Consider the following 21,446-nt stretch of genomic DNA (forward strand, 5'->3'; position numbering starts at 1 on the left):
GTGTAGTAATTAGTAATGAATGTCATTGTTGAAACACAAATATAGTCTGCCTTTCGCAAACGAAATGTAATACCAAAAGGGGTTTTCTTACCTGACCTTTCACGTGTTTGATGCAGAAACCACACCGCAGAGACAGTCATCAAACCGCCGCCGACACGAACCAAGAGCCTCAACTTGCTGGAGCGTTTCCGGGCGAGCAAGCAGGACCGCATCGCAGCCAGCGTAGCTCAGCACATCCGGGCCGTGCGAGCCGCCGAGGCGCTCGACCGACGCACGCACCTGCGCCACTCAGTCGAGCCGCTGTTCGGCACCACAACCAAGGTGCCCGCGCAGCGCACCTCCTCCGACTCGCCTCCCGGCGCCCACGAGCGCCGTAGGCTGGTGCAGCAGCAGATCGCGTACGGCGCCGCGTCGGCCTCGAAGCGCGAGGTCTCCTGCCAGACGACGGACGACCTGGTCGAAATGTGGATGCCCTGCCTTCGCAGGCGCATCGCGCGCTCCGAGACGCTCATGTCGACCTTGTCGCCCGACGACGAAGACGACGTGGCCCCCGGTCTCCGACACCGGAAGCTATGCCGTCACATGCCCTCCGTCAGCGACGACGAGGTTCTGGACGTCGTGTTCCGCGGCGGTAGCTCGCAGCAGCAGCATCACCACCACCTACCGGGCGGCTCGGTCCGGTATGGTCGCAGCGTTTCCAGCAGCGGTGGTGCTTCAGCGGCCTTCAAGAGCGACGAGTCCCTGCTGGAAGGCGCTTCCTCGATCGTTGAGGAGAGCGCCAGCAGCGGCAGCGAGGACGCCGCCGTCTACAAGAACATTATCATTAGTCTCGGAAGCCCCGACGCGGTGCGAGTGCGTCAGACTCCAGCATCTCCGGTGATAACGCCCCGTCGCGGCAGTAGCGGTGCCAGAAGCATAAATAGCGGCGAAGACGCCATGGCCGCTGCGTCGACGTCTTCGTCCCCGTGGGCCGAAGTGTCGGCCCACCTACTGCTCAGGTCGTACAATGGCAATGCTCAAGGGACCGGCCAACAGCCCACGTACTGGGCCGGCCCATCGTCAGGATGCTCAGGCCAAGAACGCTTCGGCAAGTGAATGGTTCGGCTTTTTCTTCGATACCTCTTACACTGCTGTGGCTACAACAGTAGCCATTTCAAGGTACCGTCGAGTGGTTTGCAGAATAGGGGTTTGTTTGTTTTCTACTTCTGTGAACGTGTCTCCCCCTGCGCTTCTTGATATTCCGATGAAACTTTTCTATCTATCGAGGCCAACTTTCTCAAGTCCGAGACCTTCCCCCTCCTCCCCCCCCTCCCACAATGTCTGCAGTTTTCAGACGTGCAACCCCCGGCAAACGTGTGAATTGCTACAACAGCGAACGGCGGGTGGTTCTGCTACCGCGGCCCTTGTTGGTGTTGTTTTGTGTGTTCCGCGCGTTTTGTGGGAGCAGCGTGTGCGTTTCAAATGAAACGCCCGCGAATCGTGTCGCTCAAGAGTGTCATCACTTCTTTACTTCGGCTCCCAAAGCCTGTCTTCCCGTGTCGTGGGAGAGCACATGCGACATCCGAGAACCTATCTCCCGCGCGATTATGAATGTGACCTCTGGCAGCCTCTACTTCACAGCCTATCGTGGTCGACCGTGTGTTCCTGTTTCAATAGGCAAGTGAAAGACGGGCCGTTTCATTGCCGGGTGCACGTTGGAAAACCCTTCCCGTGCGTGTTACGAAATGTCTACACCGTTTTCCTTTCTGTTTACTGAACATCGTCGCTGCCTGAGATGATGCCTACTGTCCGTAGTCAGCCTGTGTTATCACGTAGTCTATAGTATGCGGAGTAATAATAACCCCGATACAAAACCTACCATGCACAGACGAGCTGTGAAACTCGAGCAGTTTTCACTATTTTTCAGCGGGCTCCTTGTAACCACAGTGTTGTTCGCTTTTTTTAAAGTCGACAAAGTCGACGCGAGGTCCCAGTTTTTTTTTACTCATAGCCATAAGTGTATTTCTTTATGACACAACACATTCCCTGCTTCGTGTGCTGCCTAAGCAAAGAAACAATGCACATTATTCATTTTTAACGCTGCCAATACGAACGACACCGGCGAGAAAGCAGCTTTTCACTCATTAAAACATTCCCAACGTCGTTTCGGATTGAGCTGTTTTAAAGGAAAGCGATAGGCAGATATGTACCTTCATTTTGTTCGGTGCTCTCTTCTTTGTGTTTCTCGCAGCTAGGCTTTCATCTATCGTGATTATTTATTGTGGCTGAGTCAGTGGGCACCATTTATTTCCGCGTTCGAAAATCAGAGTTACTCGCTATGAAAACAATTAGCCCTAGACATGAATGTCGTTCCTTTTTAAATGACGAGTTTATATTGGACGCTGGCATTTGCGTATGTCTTCTGACTATGGTGCTGAATAAAGTAGTCAACGTTGAGGTTCATAAAGAATCTGCGGCAAGTTTGTAGAATAGATGTGAAGTATATTTATAAAATTTTGCTTTACAAGATTGCAAAATATTATATTTATATGGTGCATTACACGTGGGAATTGGTGTGACTTTTTAAAAATGTGTTCCGAAGCTCTAGAGGATTGGCTAGTTAAACTTGAACTGAAAGTTTGATTCGCAAGGGCGAACACAATAGACCCCCTGCCCCCCACACACAGAAAAATGCAGACAAACGAACTGATGTCACTAAAATACCAACCCATATCTTTAACAGCTTAACAGTGCGCATACGAAATGGCGTCTGCTCTCCGTAGCTCGATGTTGCATCTTTTCTATCCTTTCGATGTTCAAATTACACGTGCTGTTCATCTCTGTCATTGCTGTGTGTGTGTGTTGGCACTTGTAAATACGGAAATCGAACCAAGCTTCTATTACCACATTCTTCTTTTCGTGTTACCGTGCTCTCGAATAGATGTTTATTCTTTCTGTGCTTATACTGTACCGAAGTATTTAAAAAACCTATACACCCTTGTCGCCATTAGCAGCGACTGGAGTGGTGCTCAAGAAGTTGTTAATACCAAGCGGTGATGCGGAAACGTTTGTCACTTGGCGAAGAATATACCTTCAGTAGAGCTAGTCGTTTTCATGTTCCTTTCCCTGTGTCGTTGATCCAACGAATAGAAGTGGACATTTGTGCGTTTTCACATTTTTTTTTCAGGAACCAGCGAATTGAGATCAATGGTTGTATACTGTGAGGGCTGAAGCGAAGTGTTGCTTTCCGGGGCTTGTCCCTCAGTAACTGTATGGGTTTGTTGTTTAAACCACCAATACTAATTATACAAGCTGTTACTACAGGCTTCGTTTGCAGTATATTGATGGGAAGATATGCTACAAGAGACGCATGGTGCAATGATGGCCGACAGGTTCGTCGAGAGCTTATGTGTCGTTGTCACTCAAGACAAGTAAATTCCCTTGCTGGCAAGGCTCTCTCGAGTGGGCCCGACCAGCAGAGGTATGAGTGCGCCGTTTGCCGGAGCGCGTTTAAAGACTCTTTGAATTGCGAGTGTTCACCAAATACCGGGTTTGTTACACAGCTCAAGTTAGCATTCTTTTCTGGCCAAACAATATGTGTTTGCGTGTTTGTCGGTGCACTATGTACATGTCGAAGCCGGTTCACGCTTTGTGCTCCCAGCTGTGTTGCTTTGCAGTGAAATGTTCTTGTCAAAACAGTCGAGCTGCTGTTGTGAAACGTTCAAGGTCCCTCCTATTTCATACACAAACACAAACACTACCTGCAGTATTACTGATACAGTTATTTTTTTTTCTCACACTTGTCTTCAACAGGTGGTTTTCAAAGCTGTGTCCTTCGAGTGTTACCATTAGTACACAGAAGTGCTGCAAGTAGGCTTCAGTAAATAACATAAGCCAGCACCAGTGTTTATCCCCATGCCCGTTAAGCAGTTCAGATTGAACAGCGTCATGAACTCGAAAAGTCGGGCTTTCAAAACGGGATAACAATCATGGAACACGAATTGCGCATGAAAGTTTTGGTGGTTGATAAAAATATGTAACGCTAACATAGTGACATCTCATTATTGCTGACTGGTGCACCATTAGCTCAATGTTTTGTTTGTGTAGACTATAGAAAGGTGTAGAGTCGGGAATACGACCGTGGTTGTCTGGTGTCTTCTCATTAGTTCTTCATTTACTTTATTCGTCATACGAATTTGATAGGCTGAAAATAATGGTGTCTGTAGTGTATTACTACTGGAATCTCTGGAATCAACTTCGAATCGACCGTATTGGTTGGCAGACACGTGCGTCAGCTCTCCCGAAAAAGAAAACAAAAAATCAAACAGAAGGTAGTTTGCACTTTTCCTACAAGAGAGTTCTTCTAGTCTAATTCAGCTGCAGGGTGCGTAGTTTTTCACGCTGCACGCAAGTCATTTGCGGGAATGAAAGGTGAACCTGTCGTCAAATTGCGTAAGTGGAGTTTACCTGGCTAGTGGTATAAGGACGTTGCAGTCGATGCAAACCTAGTCTCCGTTACCAGGCGACAGCCCGGACCATTGCTGTTTCTCACCTATAGTGAAGGACGCATCTGATAGAACAAGACTTGTAAAGTCTGTGTTGTGGTGAAGGTACTCCAATGCATTTATGTAAAGAATGTCTCAAAGGTCACGGAAATATTTCATTCTGCACATACACTGATCGCGGGAAAAAAAGGGCGAGAACTTGTGAAGTTGGTATCAAAGTGTCGAGTGAGAGATGGATTTTGTATATGTTATGTACATAGCTATTTAAAAAAAGCAAAGGTCACCATTTTTGTATATAATAGATGGTACGTGCGTCAAGACACCCTGGGGACGAAACCAGTTTGTGTCGTATTCGTGTTCAGACCACGCCGTGAAGCGTTCACTCAAGAATGTGCTGGATCTTGTGCCAAATGTTTCATTGCGGATTTTAGAGTTGTGTTAGAGACCATGCGTGTTTGAAGTTTTTCACGTTTTCGCGATTATAAACGCTGAACTACAGTTATCACATGTTTGCCCTACGCACCACGTTAAAGAACTGTCACGGTGTGCAAGTTATTAAATGATGAGTGTCAATTCCCTAAGTACACCGATGAAGTGTACTGTGAGTTAAAACTATAAATATGCAATGATCTTCTTCTTTCTTGTTTTTTTAAAGCCAGAAAAATCTAGGTTGTACAACTCAAGCTCCCCATTTTTTTCTTACGAGGCTCATTCCATGCACTTTTTTAGGATTATGTTCGCTCAAATCTTTTTTCATGGATTCAAGAGCATACGCTTGTAAGTATGAAGAAGTATCAAGTCATATTTTAACGCACCTCTTAAGCGATGACCCCAAAGGAACGATACCAATAGTTTCTTTTTATTCAATAGGAGCTGTGTATACCTGCTCCGCAAAACTTTTTTCACATATGAGTGTCCAGATACACTACCACTAGAATCCATCTTGATCGGCGAGGTGAATGACGCGTTATAATGTTTTGTAACGCGGCTGCAGTTTACAAAAGTTTAGGCAATATCTCCATCGTTACCACTGTATATTGTCGTATGCTGCCGAAGATAATATGCACATCATAAACAGTTTTATCCTTCCTGTGATCGCTGTTGAAGGAAAATTAAAACGTGTATACACAAATACAGCTTACGAGAAAAAAAAGTCGTAAAAGGATATATTAGCCAATCATGATGCGCGATATATGAGTATTTAAGACGGATTACTAATGACAAAACGCATTTACGAACAAGAAGTTTCGCGAATTCTAAACGAGTATTGTAGCGAAAAAAAAACTGGAATATCTCGTCATTGCTACTATGAAATTCCGAGATTCAGAAAACAGCGTGGTTGTTCTAAGACGCGCGACTTATGACACAACCAGTGTAAGATACCTGCCAGCTCCAAATCTACGAAGACAAGTGAAATGGATTTTCCGCGTGTCGTCGTACGTCGTTATGTCTCTGAGGGTTCACGCACGTAGCTGGAACTTCGCGTTTACAGTTGGACATGAATCACTGCTATAGGTAAAAAAAAACAATCAAAACATCAAGATGAAGCTGAAGAGACCTTCTCGCTTCACATCACCGATCACGGATAAACGCGACTTGATGCGGCGGCGATCCGGTAACGCAAATTCTGTGACCCGTGCAGATCCTGCAACTTGAACACTTGTATATATAAAGCTGTCTTATTTTGTAAAGTTGGTATGATGCACCTGTATACAGACAAAGGTTAAAATGTGTGTTTAAAACACAAGTTGCCTTGGTGGTCGTGAGGTCAGAGAATCGGTCGTTCTGATTTAAAACCTCTCTTCAGCCAGAAAGTTCAGTGCAGACAGAGGATGATTTGTGTTCAGCAGAATTCATGGTGGCAGGAGGGCAGGCGCGGTAATTTAGCGAGTCCTCACGATTAGTGTTCAGGTAATTCCCACTTACCAGCGCGTGGAAATGTGTAACCCCAAATAAATTGCAGCAGAGTAATTTACGTGGCACGTTCATTGCCTAAATTATTGCATTTGGCTTCACGCGTCGGACTCTTGTATGCACCGTTAACTTGTTTGTAAAGCTTACGTGTTTAAAATGTCGTGTATAAAACGATTAAAATTGGTGAGCGTTAGGTTGTGCGTTATGTTCGCCGTAAACCATAAGTGTGTTGTTTTTAAGTAATTAAACTCTGCTCGAAATGTGTTCTTTTCACTATTTGCGCGCGTACGGACTGGTTGAAGGGACGAAGCTGCTACGGCATTGAAACGATGTTGTGATTAGAGACTGCGTGATGATTGTTCTAACGAACCTTTCTATTGAAACCTACTGAGTTCAACAAAGAACTTGACGCGTATGACGTAGTTCGTCGCATCGTAACGCTTTACATCTCTCTTCTATGTCACAACTCTGCTGTACTGCCGGCTGCAACACTGTCCTCGCTCATCTCTCATATAAAAAAAAAAGGACTCATTGAGAGTATTTCATTCACTTCATTGTTTGTCATCATATAGCTCCCTTACATAAAAGTTTCAGCCATTGCTGCGTAGTTGTAATGTCGTAATGTGTAGCAGTTTTTCAAACGTACCGAATCGACTTCAAGTGCGGCCAACAAACTGTTGCTGGCATGCCAAGTCAGGCGCTTCCGTAAGCTATCCTTGGAAGATATGCTCTCCGTAATTCATTCCGCAGAGCCCCGACAATGGTAGCTGTGCCCGTGTAACCTTCAGACGTGAAACAATACCTCACCTGTTACGTGTGCATGCATGTGTGTGTCTGAGCATGTGTGTTGAGCATGGAGCCAATGAGTTTTGTTCTACTTCTGAATTGGCAATCAATGCTGAAATTTCTCGAAGGGAGGCGCATTGTGAACTTAGTTCGAAATGTTATAAATATTTTTTCGAGTTCCTATAATCTATATATTTATGGCGAATATTCGACTGCTTGGCCATTATATATAGTGAGGTATTCATAAATCAGTAGTTACAGTAACATTGTAGACAATTAAAAAAACACTGAATGGTATGAAAAATGAGAAAACTAGTCGTCCAATTATAGAAAAGGAGCGAATACTTCTGTAATAAATGATCAAGATCATGAGAGCAATGTACCATACGTATGGTGTTGCTGTATTATAAATCATCAGTATTACAATCAGGAAAAGTCCTTTCTTAAGAGGAAGATGGTCTTTGAATATTTTGTGGCCTGCTTTCTGCCTATTCACGACGTATGGGCTTAGTGCGTAAGCACTTCGCACCTCGGATGTTAGCTTCAGCTCTACTTTTCAGTTCGAATTCTCGAACTGGACAAGTTGCACAACTGACGCTCGCCTTACTCGCCAAACTACAATTTCGTAGCACGACTTCTGGCGGAGTACGTTATTGCTAAAGATTAGGCGCATTTGTATAGGCGGTTGAAACATGACGACCTTTTTCAGTTGTTTTGCTGCAACTGCCATGTTAATTCTTCATTCCAGGCCGACAACTGCGTAATTAAGGCGAATGTTTAAGTGTAGCTTCGATTGTCACACAGTCTCGGGAATGCAATCGTTCTCTCATTTGCGTGACGACATCTGTGTGTCTATACAGTGTATATATATAGTAGACAAGTCACAGGAAACACGTGACCATATCGACACGATTCCTCGCATGTAAATAGGGGCGTGCATGCATCGTACTCCAAGCTGTCTCTGTCTGCTTGCCTGGTGTAGTTGTAATCGTTTATGTGCGATAAAAACAAGCAAACACACTCACACACACAATCAAACAGACAAAGAAAACGAACTGAACAGCCGTTGTAACAATGTGTCGTATTGCCATGCGTGCGTAGTGCGACGTAGTTTGGTGAGCGTGTTCCCCCACTCGAAAAATATACTGCGCCCTCCGCCAGCAATCGCGAGGTGGTTCGTAACGAACACACGTTCACTCCTTGTGGCGGCGAGGTGTGTGCGAAAATGGCGACACTAAGCCCAACTCATCATTGAACGCGCGCGCTTGACTTTGCATCTTGCTCACACGCGCGCGTACACACCATTGTTTTTTTTTGTAAAAAACAAATGCACGTCATCGACATCATCCGTATGTAACTGCACGTCTTAGTTGTCTTTTACTGATTGTGTTCCCGGATTCTCCTTCAGGGCCTATATCGATGCGTCCGTTACATAAAAGGGGCATTTCATCTCAATCGTTGGATGAAACGAAGGCAAAAAAAAAGAAAGCACAAGCGGGCGCTACTTATCAACTAGCACGGCCCACTCGCCTCCTTTCTTACCCGCAATAAGAGCTTTGCCTGATGTCCAGACTCTTCTTGTTCATGCGTTTCCCTGTGTCAACAATACCTCATGGTCGCGGGTTCGATCCCAGCCGCGGCGGTTGAATTTTGATGGAGGCGAAAGGGTTGAAGCCGTTGAGTTGAGGTCTACTGTGCTATGTCAGGGCACGTAAAATAAAACCGTATGGTCAAACATTTTCTGGAGCCCTCCACTACGGGGTATTTTATATATTATCATGATTTGGAGACGTCAAATCCTAGATATTATTATTAACAACACGTCACACACTTCGTGAACTACCGAAGACGTAATTGAGTAGTCAATACGACACAGAGTGCTTCACGCATCGGCGAACCGGTATGATTAATAAAGGGAATAATAAACTATGGCCCAGCATATCTGATTAGGCATATTGCTCAAGACTTCGTTTCGTATATGGGGCAATTGGTGGCCTCGGGAAGCTATTTTGTCTGTGATGTGAATGTTTAATGAAACTTAGGCGGGCAACTGCCATGCTGCTCATGTTTCAGAACGCGCGAGAGAGCTTGCAAATGCGCTTGTAATTAATTCGTCTAGAAGCAGTAGCTAGTCGTGATTACCAACGTGTTCCTCTAAAGTGCGTATAAAGGAACGAAAACAGTTAGTTGCAGGTCGACACTACTGCTGTTCCTGTTCTTTAGTCATTGTGTCTCTGAGCACTGCACAATTCATAACATAATTGCAAAAAAAAAAACGACGTACAGCATTACCTGGTTGAATGTGTAATTTTTTTCCTTTTGCACAGGAAGTGTTGGGAGCAATTTCACGAGGCAACAGCGTCACGTCGCAGTAGATATGGGCTGCTAAAGGAAATTTGGACTCTGGTCTAACCGTCTAAGGGGTCGAGTCGAAGTAGCGACGATGTGACATAAAATGTAGAAGATGAGAACGATGGTATAGACGAGGAATATAGCCTTTAGCCTCTGCTCCCGATACTGTAAGAATTTCAGGACAAATAAACTTCAATTCGATTCAATTCAACTTTGACTTTTTCTAGTGAAGTTATGAGACAAACACCGTTCCGAAATATAGTCAAGGTGACTCATTAAATGGAGTGCTACACATGTGACATTCACATGTATGAGAGTATAGCCAAACGACGCCCTCTTTTCTTTACACTGCGAGAACATTGGCTTTTTTTATATACACGGGACATTCACATATGTAGAACTCTTTTTACAGAAGCAAGCTGACTCTCTTCACGAGAGTCATACGACGCACGACATTCCAAAAGAGAGTCAATGCAATGCTCTGCTAAAGAGAGTTAGCTTGCTTTTCTAAAGCAAGTGCTACACATGCAGGAAAGATGGCTAAATGACACCTTTTTGATAGATTGTAGAATAACGTGCATCACTTAGCCCCAAATGTTCAAACTTTCAATCCGTTAGTGCTGTACGTCACCGCAGCGTCTTTGTGAAGAATTTTCAGTTTACTGTGGTAATGGGTATTAGTAAAGCTTGCCGAAGAGTGAGCTATCGTAATACCACGTTTTAATATTTAGTGGCTTATGTTTTTTTATTGCCCTGTCTCTCTGTTTGGGTGGAGGGTAGAAGAGAGTCCTGTCGTTCCCATATCGTTCGCGCACGCTTTCTTCCCGCAAGCGAACCCGTCATGTATACCGCAATCCAAAGACGCACCTGGAAAGGGTACAAAGCCAAGTCCACTAAGGAGGTTTACACGAAAGGATGAACCAAGTCAAGTAACGCACTTGTCAAATCTATCGCGGTAGTTTTGAGTGTCAGGCACCAATGAGGACTGCACAAAATGTTACTTTATAGTAAACGGGGGCAAGAGTAATTACCCACCATGCCACGCTGCTAAGCTCTAAGAAGCGGGTAAACGTAAGGTCTGTAAAGAGGCCTATGGTAATGTTCGTAGTGTTGTTCATACCTGGCATCCTCGTCACGAGTTGAAACGGGCAAGTTCCCGCCAGCGCAGGCGGGAGTGGGCTGCCAAGAAAGATGGAAACCGCCCACTATACTTGAGACGTTGGCCCGCCTCGCCCCGTCCCTCAACAACAACAGTAACAACAACAGCAACAGCAAAAACAAAATTTTGATTGAACACGCTACACTTTGACCGGTTGCTGCGCAATATCTATGCTTTTGGGAACTCCTCGTGGTCCTTTTATTCAAGGCGAGTTTTAGGGACGTGCCCCGGACAAGAATTAGAACAGGAAGCAATTTCGCATAATCCGTTCTAGTTTTGCCTGCTTGCGTGGGTGAACAATTTATGGCCTCTTTCACGAACGAGTGTCAATCAAGGCACCACTCTTATGAATACACATCTTGCACTGTATACGTTTCTCTTATTTAGAACTGACCGTATAAACGCACCATTCGAACCATCTACCTATGGTAGCTTTTTTTTTTTTTGCACTGTACTCAATCTGTGTGTGGCTTAGGAGTCATTTTACCGGTCACCTCTTGCGTTATAGGCGGACTGAAACCAACTAGATGTTTTAAATCATTTGAAGAGTGAGCTTGAAATGCCGTTCATATCTCTGTATACTTTAGATCTCCTGCTCATCTTTGTGTCATTCCATCTTCGTGGGTAAGAGATTTTGATGTACGCTACCAATCTAAGTATGAAAAGTGATAGCCTGATTCTGAAGAGAAGGTTTCAATTATTAAGCGTCGAGGATTTTAGCTTCGATCCCCTCGCCTTGGTGCAAGAGTTCTAATACGTGTTTATATATAGCGGATATTTCAGTAATAACACCCTACCCCCACCCTTTTTTACGTGGGTACGGAAATAAGTTGTGTTGGAGCTGGCAGCTTCAATGATCAAACACTGGTTGCAAACTCGAATGCTGCGAATGAATGATGCAAAACGCACATATCACATGTGCGGTATTTTCGCATTACTTAGTGTCTTTGGCAGCCTACGACATTGACACACTAACCACGTCACGATGGTCACTAGATCGGTAAAACCCGCAGCCTTAAGAATACGCAGATAACAGAAAGAATGAGCGTGATAGCACAGCTTCTTTATAGAGGCATCGAATCGGAAAATAGGGTGCATGGACACCATATTCTCTTTTCGAAGCGGTGATAGTTCTTTAACGCGTTATTTTAAGGGAACTGCTACTCAAAGCTCAAGTCAGTATTGTTCACCGGACTTTATCGAATTGATGCAAGAGATAGTTCAGGTGGAGTAATAAGGAGGGTGTGTGGCAGAACACATTACTGACTCTCAGCGATGACTGGAAAGCTCATACCCTACAAAACAAAGGCGGCGTCACGTGGTAAAACCTTTTGTATTGCATTTGGGGAGCCCAGTATCAATGCGTGACACACTGGCTGTTATCGCAGTACACTGGTAAAGGGCAGGAGTGAGATTGTCGATTGTTTCGTAAAGGCACTTTTGATATTTGTAGCATATTTGCTCGCACAGTGTTACGTGACCATTTAGCAACTTTTTTTTTTCTTTTGCATTGAAAAGGTTGCGCTGAGGAGAATAACATTCAGGTCTGGTCCTGCACTGCAAGTGCGCGTCCGATCCAGCGGAGTCATCGCTCTGAAAAACTTTCTTGAGTAATCAGTATCTCCAAGTTTGTGTCTATGAAAAGACACTAGAATACAAGCAATCAGTTATTACAGACTGGTAAGGAGATAGGAGGTTAATTAAGTGCAAATAAATTATCCGAACTGACCACACAGGAGCTGCTGTCTAGGACGTGCCTGAAAAAAGAAAAATATCTGAAACGCCAATGTAAACTGCTGTAAGAAGTGTGGCAGTTTGGGCTACTTGGTGTAAGGTGACGATAGTTATAGCGCGAGAACAGAACGACGACAAAGAGACAAGAAGGACACGAGCGCCCGCGTCCTTTTTGTCTCTTTGTCATCGTACTGTTCTTGCGCTATAACTATCGTACTGTAAGAAGGTAAAAATTTGAGCAAGTAAGATTCGGCACGCACCACCAGACTGTTTCAAATAAAAAAGTTGACTAATCAGACTTTTTATTAAAAAAAGCCCCAGCTCTCAATTGGTATCAAGAAAATTCTAACATTGAAAAGCTGTATTTTTTTCACACCCATGCTGCCGCAATTATATCGAAAGGTATGAAATCAACGAGTAATTAATGACATCTTGACTTGGCAGCAAAACACTAAAGTGATCACGGGTATTTATTTCGCGAGATGACCGTAATCGACCGATGCTCCTCGGAGACAAGAATAAGGAAGGATTTTAGAAACAATTCTTTGACCAGTCTCGATTTACATGTTCTCTTCAGAGTACCGTATCAGCTTCACACTCATGACTGCTTATCTCATCACACACATGCCGTTTTAGCTTAGTAGTCGACGCGTCGCGTCGCAAAGTGTGGAGGGTGCGGGTTCGAGTGCCTGTTATGGGGGCGGAATTTTGATGGAGCGGTGCAAAATGAAAGGAACACACCCGTGTGCTTATGTTTAAGAGCAAGTAAAAGGGCCCCTAAAATACCTGTAGTCGTAAAAAGAACGAGCGTGATATTTTGCCCTGACGTTTCCGGTCTATTCAGCGCAATTTGTGTCTTTATCAGAGCGTTCACGCCAACTCTGGATTAAATCACTTCTATATTGGTCGATACAAGAAGAGCATCAGTTGCGGACTGTGTTCTATATCCTTCTTCTCCGTGCAGACTCAGTCGCGCGCCGCAGGACCAAAAATAAAGGTATTCACCGTCCTTCCTTCCGCGTGCTCTTTCTGCTTTGTCTCGCACGACTGTCCCGTGTGATCAAATGATTTCATTTCGCTGTGTGCGCTTTCAACTGTGCAAGCCGAGAGTGTGGTAAGTAGCCGATAAGCGCGAAATTCTGATGGGCTCCATCCTCATTGCGAACATTGTTGACGAGTTTTATGCAGAAACAAGAGGTAATGAGGAGATAGCGCTGGTACAAAGCACAGGGAATGCGAGAAAACAACCACACTCTCTAATTTGGACACATAGTAATTTAGGGGCCCTTTAAAAAGCACCGGGTGGTCGAAATTATTTCGGGGTGCACCCCACTGTGTGTGGACTCTGGATTGAGTTTCAAATTTATGGTTTTGCGCGCAAGAATATGGAATATTGTTCTCATATTTTCGTAACCGTTGTTTGTCGGTGTAATGGGCAAATCGGTTCGGCATTGTACCTGTCACTCGCCTCAGCTATTGCCAACGTTCTTTTTCGGTGAAGGCAGTTTTCAAAACTCCCTATAACTGATGAACACTAGAGAAACTGATTGCAGTGTGGTCCTTTCATTGTTTCGAAAGGACCGCGCTTCACCACTTATTTGTTTTTCAAACTGCAATATACTCGAACTAGGTGTTGAATATAAAATACCGTTGTGCTTGACGTGTACATACGTAATATCTAGTTGAGAAAGGAAAAGAAAAGACTGTTGGCTGTTGTTGTCGGTACCTTTGTGGAAGAAAAAAAGTTGTTTGGAATCTCTCTGTGTCACCCTACCCGGCCTCCTTCATTTTACCCGACCTGCGGTGTTCCTCAAAATGTGATTTGTCATTTTTTTTCTTGTGCGCATCTTACAGACCACAATAAAGGCGGAAACGGGAACGTTTGTTTATACGACCAAAATTCACGGCTTCTCTGTGTGCATCTTTTTCAATTCTGTCACAAGACGGCCCTCACTGATATATTGCACGTGAAAGCATGAACATACAACCTGGCTCCAACAAGGCGGCTTAGATAACGCTGCCGCAGTACATAGTCACGCGGCTACAAACCTGCTTCCGTGTGATAAAAAAGATGCTAGAACATTATCGGGCCTTAGTGCATTCATATCGAAACAAATAGCATGTGATGTGCTGATAACATTAACGTGAGGTTACAAATTTCTCGTCGCACATGTGTCGGTACTCTAACGGGGCTTTTTCAGGGATGTCAGTGCATTGATTGATTTGTGGGGTTTAACGTCCCAAAACCACCATGGATGGATGGATGGATGGATGCTATGAGCGTCCCCTTTATAACGGGGTGGTGACAAGAATGCCACCAGGCTCGACAAAAAAAAAAAACCTTTTTTCCCTTTTTTTTTCTTTATGTTGGCCTAATGCCACTACTTCGATAAATTCTATCCTAATGAAAAAAAACGTAAATTTTCAGCTTAAGTTCTCTGCTATTTACGGCACACTGTCCATATTTTATTTTTCCAATATTTATTTTTGTCCTTTCTCTCTAATTTTCTGCCACCAATACTCTAACCGTCTCTTACTTATTTCAATCACGGGTGTGTTCAGCTTTCCATTGTTGTCCCTAAAACCCAAGGCTTCCTGTAGGCTCGTGCCCAAACGTACACCTGGGAGGATATCTCCACATTCAATCAGAACATGCTCCGCCGTTTCCTTATCTTTCCCGCAGCATGTGCATTGTTCTTCTTCTTTACTGAATCTTGCTTTATAACTACGCGTTCTAAGGCAACCCGATCTCGCTTCAAACAGTAAAGCGCTTCCCCTTGAATTATCGTAAAATGCCTCCCTCCTTATTTCATTTTTGCCCTTTCGATAGTTACTCAGAGCCGGTTTTTTCTCCATAGCTGCCATCCAGTAAATCCTCTCCGCCTCCCTGACTTTTCCCTTAACGCTCTTTGTTGACATATGGCTCACAATACCAGCCGTATATTTACTAGTGAGTCTTCTAGTTCTTTTTCTCCACTGTGTGTCCACGCTCTTCCTATACAAATAACGGAACACCTTCTCTGCCCATCTACTCTCCTTCATATTTCTTAGCCTTTCCTCGAACCTTATTTTGCTCTGCGCTTCCCTCGCCTCAAAACCTGCCCACCCCATATCGCCCTTTACAGCCTCGTTTGTCGTCTTCCCGTGAGCACCCAACGCGAGGCGTCCCACAGTCCTTTGATTTACATCCATTCCCGATTGCACCTCTGCCCTCATGCACACCACTGAGTTCCCAAAAGTAAGCCCTGGAACCATTACACCCTTCCACAGACCTCGAAGCACCTCATACCTATTGTATCCCCACAACGCTCTGTGCTTCATTATTGCCGCATTCCTCTTTCTTTTTGCTGCCGAGGCTTTTTCCTGTACCTCCATGTATCTATCACTCTCATTTACCCATACTCCAAGGTACTTGTATTCACTTACCCTCGGTATTTCTTGGCCTTGTATGGACACCGTCTGATCACAGGGATCATTGAATACCATCAATCCACACTTCGTTACACTGAATCCTAGTCCAAGAGCTTCACCTTCCCTTCCGCATATATTCGCCAGCTGCTGTATATCATCTCGACTGTCCGCAAATAAGACGATATCGTCCGCATAAAATAAACCTGGAAGCTTCTGCTCAATCATCATGCCACCCTGTTTGTGTGACAGATTAAAACCAATGTTGCTACCTTCTAGCGCTTTTTCCATACTCACCATGTACAGCATGAATAACAGTGGGGACAAAGGACATCCCTGTCTCAGACCCCTGCTAACCTCAACGTTCTCTTTGCTACGCATTCCTTCCCACTCTATGCAAACTGTATTTTCTCGGTATATCTCCCTCAAAAGCTGTATACAGTCGTCGCCCATGCCCATTCCTTTCAATATATCCCACAAAATTTCCTGATTAACGTTGTCGTATGCCCCAGTGATGTCTAGAAAAGCCACGTACAAGGGCCTATTCTCTATTTTAGATATTTCTATACACTGAGTGAGAACAAACAGGTTATCGTCTAACCGCCTGTCGACTCGAAATCCGTTCTGAAGTTCTCCCAAAATATCGTTATGTTCGGCCCATGTTTCTATTTTCATTTTTACTGCTTGCATCGCCAACCTGTATAGTACCGATGTAATGGTTAGTGGTCTATACGAGCGAATCTTGTCCTTTTCTCCCTTGCCTTTATAGATTAAGTTCATTCTACTTTGTCGCCAACTGTCCGGTATTTGTCCGTCCTTTAAGCTTTTTTCTACTGCTTTTAACAATGCTTCTTTAGTGTTATGTCCTAGTTCGTTAATGAGGCTAACGGGAATCCCATCTAAACCCGCGGCAGTGCGCTTTGGAATTTTTCCTTCGGCGTTCTTCCAGTTGAAATTATCAAGTACTAGCTCTTCCTCTGTTGCTTTCTCCGCCACACTTTTACTCACCGGGGAGATCCCCTGGACGCTCTTTTGAAACGAATCGGCTGTTACCTTTTGGATGTAACCTAGCGCTTCGTACCCTTCCAATTGATTTCCTCCTTCATCTAGAATATGTTGTTGCGTTGTGACAGACTTCCTACCTAGCGCCTTTATGTGGCTCCAAAAAATCCTAGGCGCGGCCTCCTTTTTTTTCGTGTATCTCTGTCATCCAGCGTTCACTTTCACCTTTAATTTTTGCCTCTACCAATTTCTGTACAAGGGATTTTTTCTCCAAATATATTTCCCATATTTTTATTACTTCGTCCTGCGGCCGCTTCTCCTTTTTTGCCTTTCTATGCTCCCGTGATGCTTCGCGTCGCTTCTCGATCGCCTCCCGGATTTCCTTGTTCCACCAACTTTTTGGCTTCCTTTTTCCTTTCCAGCAAACAGTTTTCTTCTCTTTCCCTATCTCCTTCGTCATTAGATGTAACAGCTCACTATACTCCCAGTCCTTGCCTGGTATTTCGCCTACTTCTTCCTCGACTCTTGCTGCTATATTTATTATTTGTTTGTCATTTAAATACGAGCTGCCAGACTTTGATTCCATGCTCATATTTTTAGTTTCGTATCCCATTTGTAATGTTATTCGTTTATGATCACTACCCAAGCTGTTAATGCCTTCCTCGTCTATCCTCATTTCTGTCAGTTTGTGGTAAATTCCCTCAGTCATGAGACAATAATCAATACTTGATTGCTTGTTTCCGACTTCCCATGTGATCTGGCCGTCACATTTAGGTCCCGTGTTAACTATCTCCAGACTATGTTGCTCGCAAAGATCTAGTAATAACTTCCCATTGGTGTCTGAATATCCGTCAAGGTCATGTATGTGGGCATTCATGCCCCCTAGAAGGATGATTTCGGCCCCATTACCAAATTCCTTAATATCCGCACTCATGCAATCCACTATCTCCTGATTCTTTTCTCTGCAGTTATTCCCCGTCCACAAGTAGGCTACCCCTAGCCACGTTTCCTTTCCACCTACTGTGCCCAGAACCTAGAGGTGCTCTGAACACGTCTGTTTCACTCTAACCCATTTGGCTCCGCGGTGAATTAGCATTCCTACACCCCCACCTTTCCTTTCCGATATGGTCCTGTTACACCCTTCCCAAACATAATTTTTAATATGTGGTGGCTCTTCCAAGTCTCTAAGGTGTGTTTCTGTAACCGCATACACGCCTATCTGTTCTTTGTTTAACTGCTCCTCAATCTCTAACCATTTTGCCTTCTTTCTGCCACCCTGCATGTTTATGTAACTAATTGCAACACGTGCCTTTTTCCTTTTTCTTTTACCTTTTTTCTGGTTTTTCGCAATTCTACCTGTCAAAGCGTCCTCCTGGTTGTTTTCCCTGTTACGAGCTACCCCGGACTCCGAAGGGCCCGTGAGCCCCCCAAAAAAGCTACTGCGCGTCCTGCCAGTCGCCAGCCCACCTCGTGTCCAAGCCTCTTATCGAAATGAATCTTGTCTCTTTGGAATCCACCCCACCTGTGCACTTCCCTGTTTAAATCCACTACCTCGAAACCCTTCTCTCGACTAATTCGCCATATCTCTTTGTTTGCGTCGACAACAGCTCTTTGCAGGTTGACGTTGCGTACTGGTACTTCCGGTACTGTGCATACTACAATTTGCACCTGGGGGGACACGGTCCGCATGTGATCCACCCCTTTCGCCAAGGTCGTCGCTAGTCCTGACGATTCTTTTTTCAGGACGTCATTTAACCCTCCCGCAATTACAACGAGGTTACGATTGTTAGCTTTAGCTGCGAGTTGTTCACCCGCTTGACTCATTACTGTCCCCAGCGTTTGTCCTGGGAACGTCCCTATCGCAACTCTATTGTCGCCTTTCACCCTTTCTTTGATTGCCGCTGCGCATCGGACTAAATTTGAGTCACCGGCGATGATGACCTGTTCAGACATTCCTTCTGAAACCTGCACCTGGCTGCTGACTAGGTGACTAGCGTGAGTCACGGCTGCTGGTTTGCTCCCTCCCTCCCTCAAAACTACTTCCCGGTAGCTGAGCCCTGTGGCCAATGTATCTGCCTTTGTCATGCCTGTTTCCCTCATCTCTCCCGCACGGGGGGTCGTCGCCATAATGCTTCCGCCGTCACCTGCGTCTTCGTTCCCCTTCACGACCTTCGATAGGCCCTTCTCGGCTGCCCGGAGCCTTTCCTCCATGGCTGACGTTTTCTCTCGCTCCTTCGCCAATGCTTTCTCCAGCTCTGCGATTTTCTCCATGAGCCCACTCTGGACCGCCATCATATTTTTCATTTTCTCCTCGAACTCGCACTGTCTACACTTGGCGTCATCTTCTGCTTTCTCTTCCGCACTAATTTCCACCTTCCACCCTACCCCGCACTCTGAACACTTTACGGACTTTTTGACCATGGCTACTCAGTTTACCGATGCCCACGTGTTAGAAAACTGTACTAAAATACACTGGTCTACGCCAAAAAGAACCACAATAATACATAAATACGCTACACTTCACAGCACCTGCGCATGCACGTGGTCGGTCTACGCGCAGGCCTCAGCCACGTGGTGGCTGGAGCAAAAAAAGACACAGTACAGAATACTAAAAAAAAAACGTACACCGTACTAGACCTAATCAAGCTTTACGCTAGCGCCTTACGTTCTCAGAACGCTACATACAGAGGCAAGCTGGAAACATGCAAAAACACTTATCTGTAGCTGTCATTCCGGAGCTCTCCAAAAACACGTCCGACCGCTGCCACACGCCTGCTCAGCCTCTTCCATGTTCCACCATATGTTCCACCATATGATTATGAGAGACGCCGTAGTGGAGGGCTCCGGAGATTTAGACTACCTGGGGTTCTTTAACGTGCGCCCAAATCTGAGCACACGGGCCTACAACATTTCCGCCTCCATCGGAAATGCAGCCGCCGCAGCCGGGAATCGAACCCGCGACCTGCGGGTCAGCAGTCGAGTATCTTAGCCACTAGACCACCGCGGCGGGGCGGGATGTCAGTGCAAGCTATATTTACTGTACGGCCGGCTACTAAAGTTTTCAGAGCACTGAACTTAAGGTTACCGGGACTTAGATCCACAGTTCTCGGGAAACTGGTGTGCACAAATGCAGACAAACGACCACAAAAAAAAAAAAGAGGCAGGAACAAGTGCTTGTCCCTGTCAGAATTATGAATCAACTCGCCCAGCTACAAGCTTTACTAGCCCCAAAGCTTTCGGCTCATTCACACTCTCCGACTACAGAACCTCTCACTCAACCATTCTCGACGTGGCTATCAAAAAGCGACGCAAGGAGACCGACAAACACACACGCGTGTGACAACTTCGTCACCGCACCGAATTCGCACCAGATGGAGCAGCAATCACTCCGTAAAATAAGCTCACATCGTGATCCTTCGCATTTGACTGGTTCGGAGATGTAAAAGCAAGTGCATGGGACCAAAGTGGCCATTTGTGATCAGTCGCCTCGCGAATAACATGGCGTCGGTTTCAGCAAGTACTCCATGCACATTTTTATTGCGAACATGTTCCACACTATTCCGTGCTTTGTGATTTGAAAACATTGGCCACATTTCAAATTCTCTCGACAGACTCGCGTAAGTTTTTTTTTTTATCCTGAGATTGGGTACACCGGTTTGATTCTGTAGCACCGCAGCGGTAGTCAAGACAATGACTCACTTGTGCGCAGACCCGGTGTTGTTAGCCATACACGATTAATATCGATGGGTGGACCAGAAAAATTGCCTGACCAAAGATATACTCTTAGCAAAAAAAGAGAAAGAAATGACATAGAAGAAAACAAGGAAAGCCACTGGCCTGAAATTGAATTTGGTAAGTATTCGCACGCAACAATTTATTCCTTCCAGTTTTTTTTTCGTATTGGGCCTCACGCCGCATCCGGCGGCCACCAACTGATGGCATCGGTCATCAACCGATTATAGTAGAGACCGTCGTCCTGCATTTTAAATAGTAGGCCTAGTCATACCGGTCATTAGGACAACCGCTAACTTATAACTTTTTAAATAATATACATATGTTAGGAGTTTGATGAGAAGGATGATGATGATTATAATCATGATGATGTTATTGTCCTCCTTGTGATGGCGGTCCCGCATAAAGAAAGATGGGACAAGAACCGTGTGCAGGGTCTTTAAGTTGGAGAACTACGAAACTAAAACAAATATTATCTTTAGATAATAAAGAAAACGTTGCTAATAAATGATAATTCTGAAAGAGCGAATAAACAGACTACCTAATGGGATTTCGATTAAAAAATTAATGCTTCGGAAGGAATAAAATTATATATATATATAAGATCTAACAGACAACAATGCCCAGGAATGTATAGGGGAAGTTATTAGAACCAATGTATTGTAAATAAGAAGAAAGAAAAGTGGGTGGAAAAATAACCGTCTAGAACCATTGTAATGCATATAAGAAGAAAGAAAAGTGGGTGAAAAAATAACCTCCTCACGGCAGGTTATTTTTCACCCACTTTTCTTTCTTCTTATTTACATTACATTGGTTCTAATAACTTCTCCTATTAACGTTTAAGCGATTACGTTTATACCCATCAGAATTTTTGT

The 21,446-nt window shown here is 44.8% G+C and overlaps 1 protein-coding gene across 2 annotated transcripts in view; it reads left to right on the top strand.

Moving 5' to 3' along the window:
- Positions 1-14,329, top strand: part of LOC142817837 (metabotropic glutamate receptor 5-like) — a 441,308-nt gene extending 426,979 nt beyond the window's left edge. For both annotated transcript variants that reach the window (XM_075895691.1, XM_075895690.1), the window contains one exon: positions 117-14,329. In XM_075895691.1, coding sequence (XP_075751806.1) covers positions 117-1,095 — 979 coding nt within the window. In that variant the 3' untranslated portion in view covers positions 1,096-14,329. The remainder of the gene's footprint in view (positions 1-116) is intronic.
- Positions 14,330-21,446: the final 7,117 nt, after the last annotated feature.

This window comes from Rhipicephalus microplus, chromosome 5, assembly GCF_043290135.1.
Source record: "Rhipicephalus microplus isolate Deutch F79 chromosome 5, USDA_Rmic, whole genome shotgun sequence".
NCBI classification, from domain to species: domain Eukaryota; kingdom Metazoa; phylum Arthropoda; class Arachnida; order Ixodida; family Ixodidae; genus Rhipicephalus; species Rhipicephalus microplus.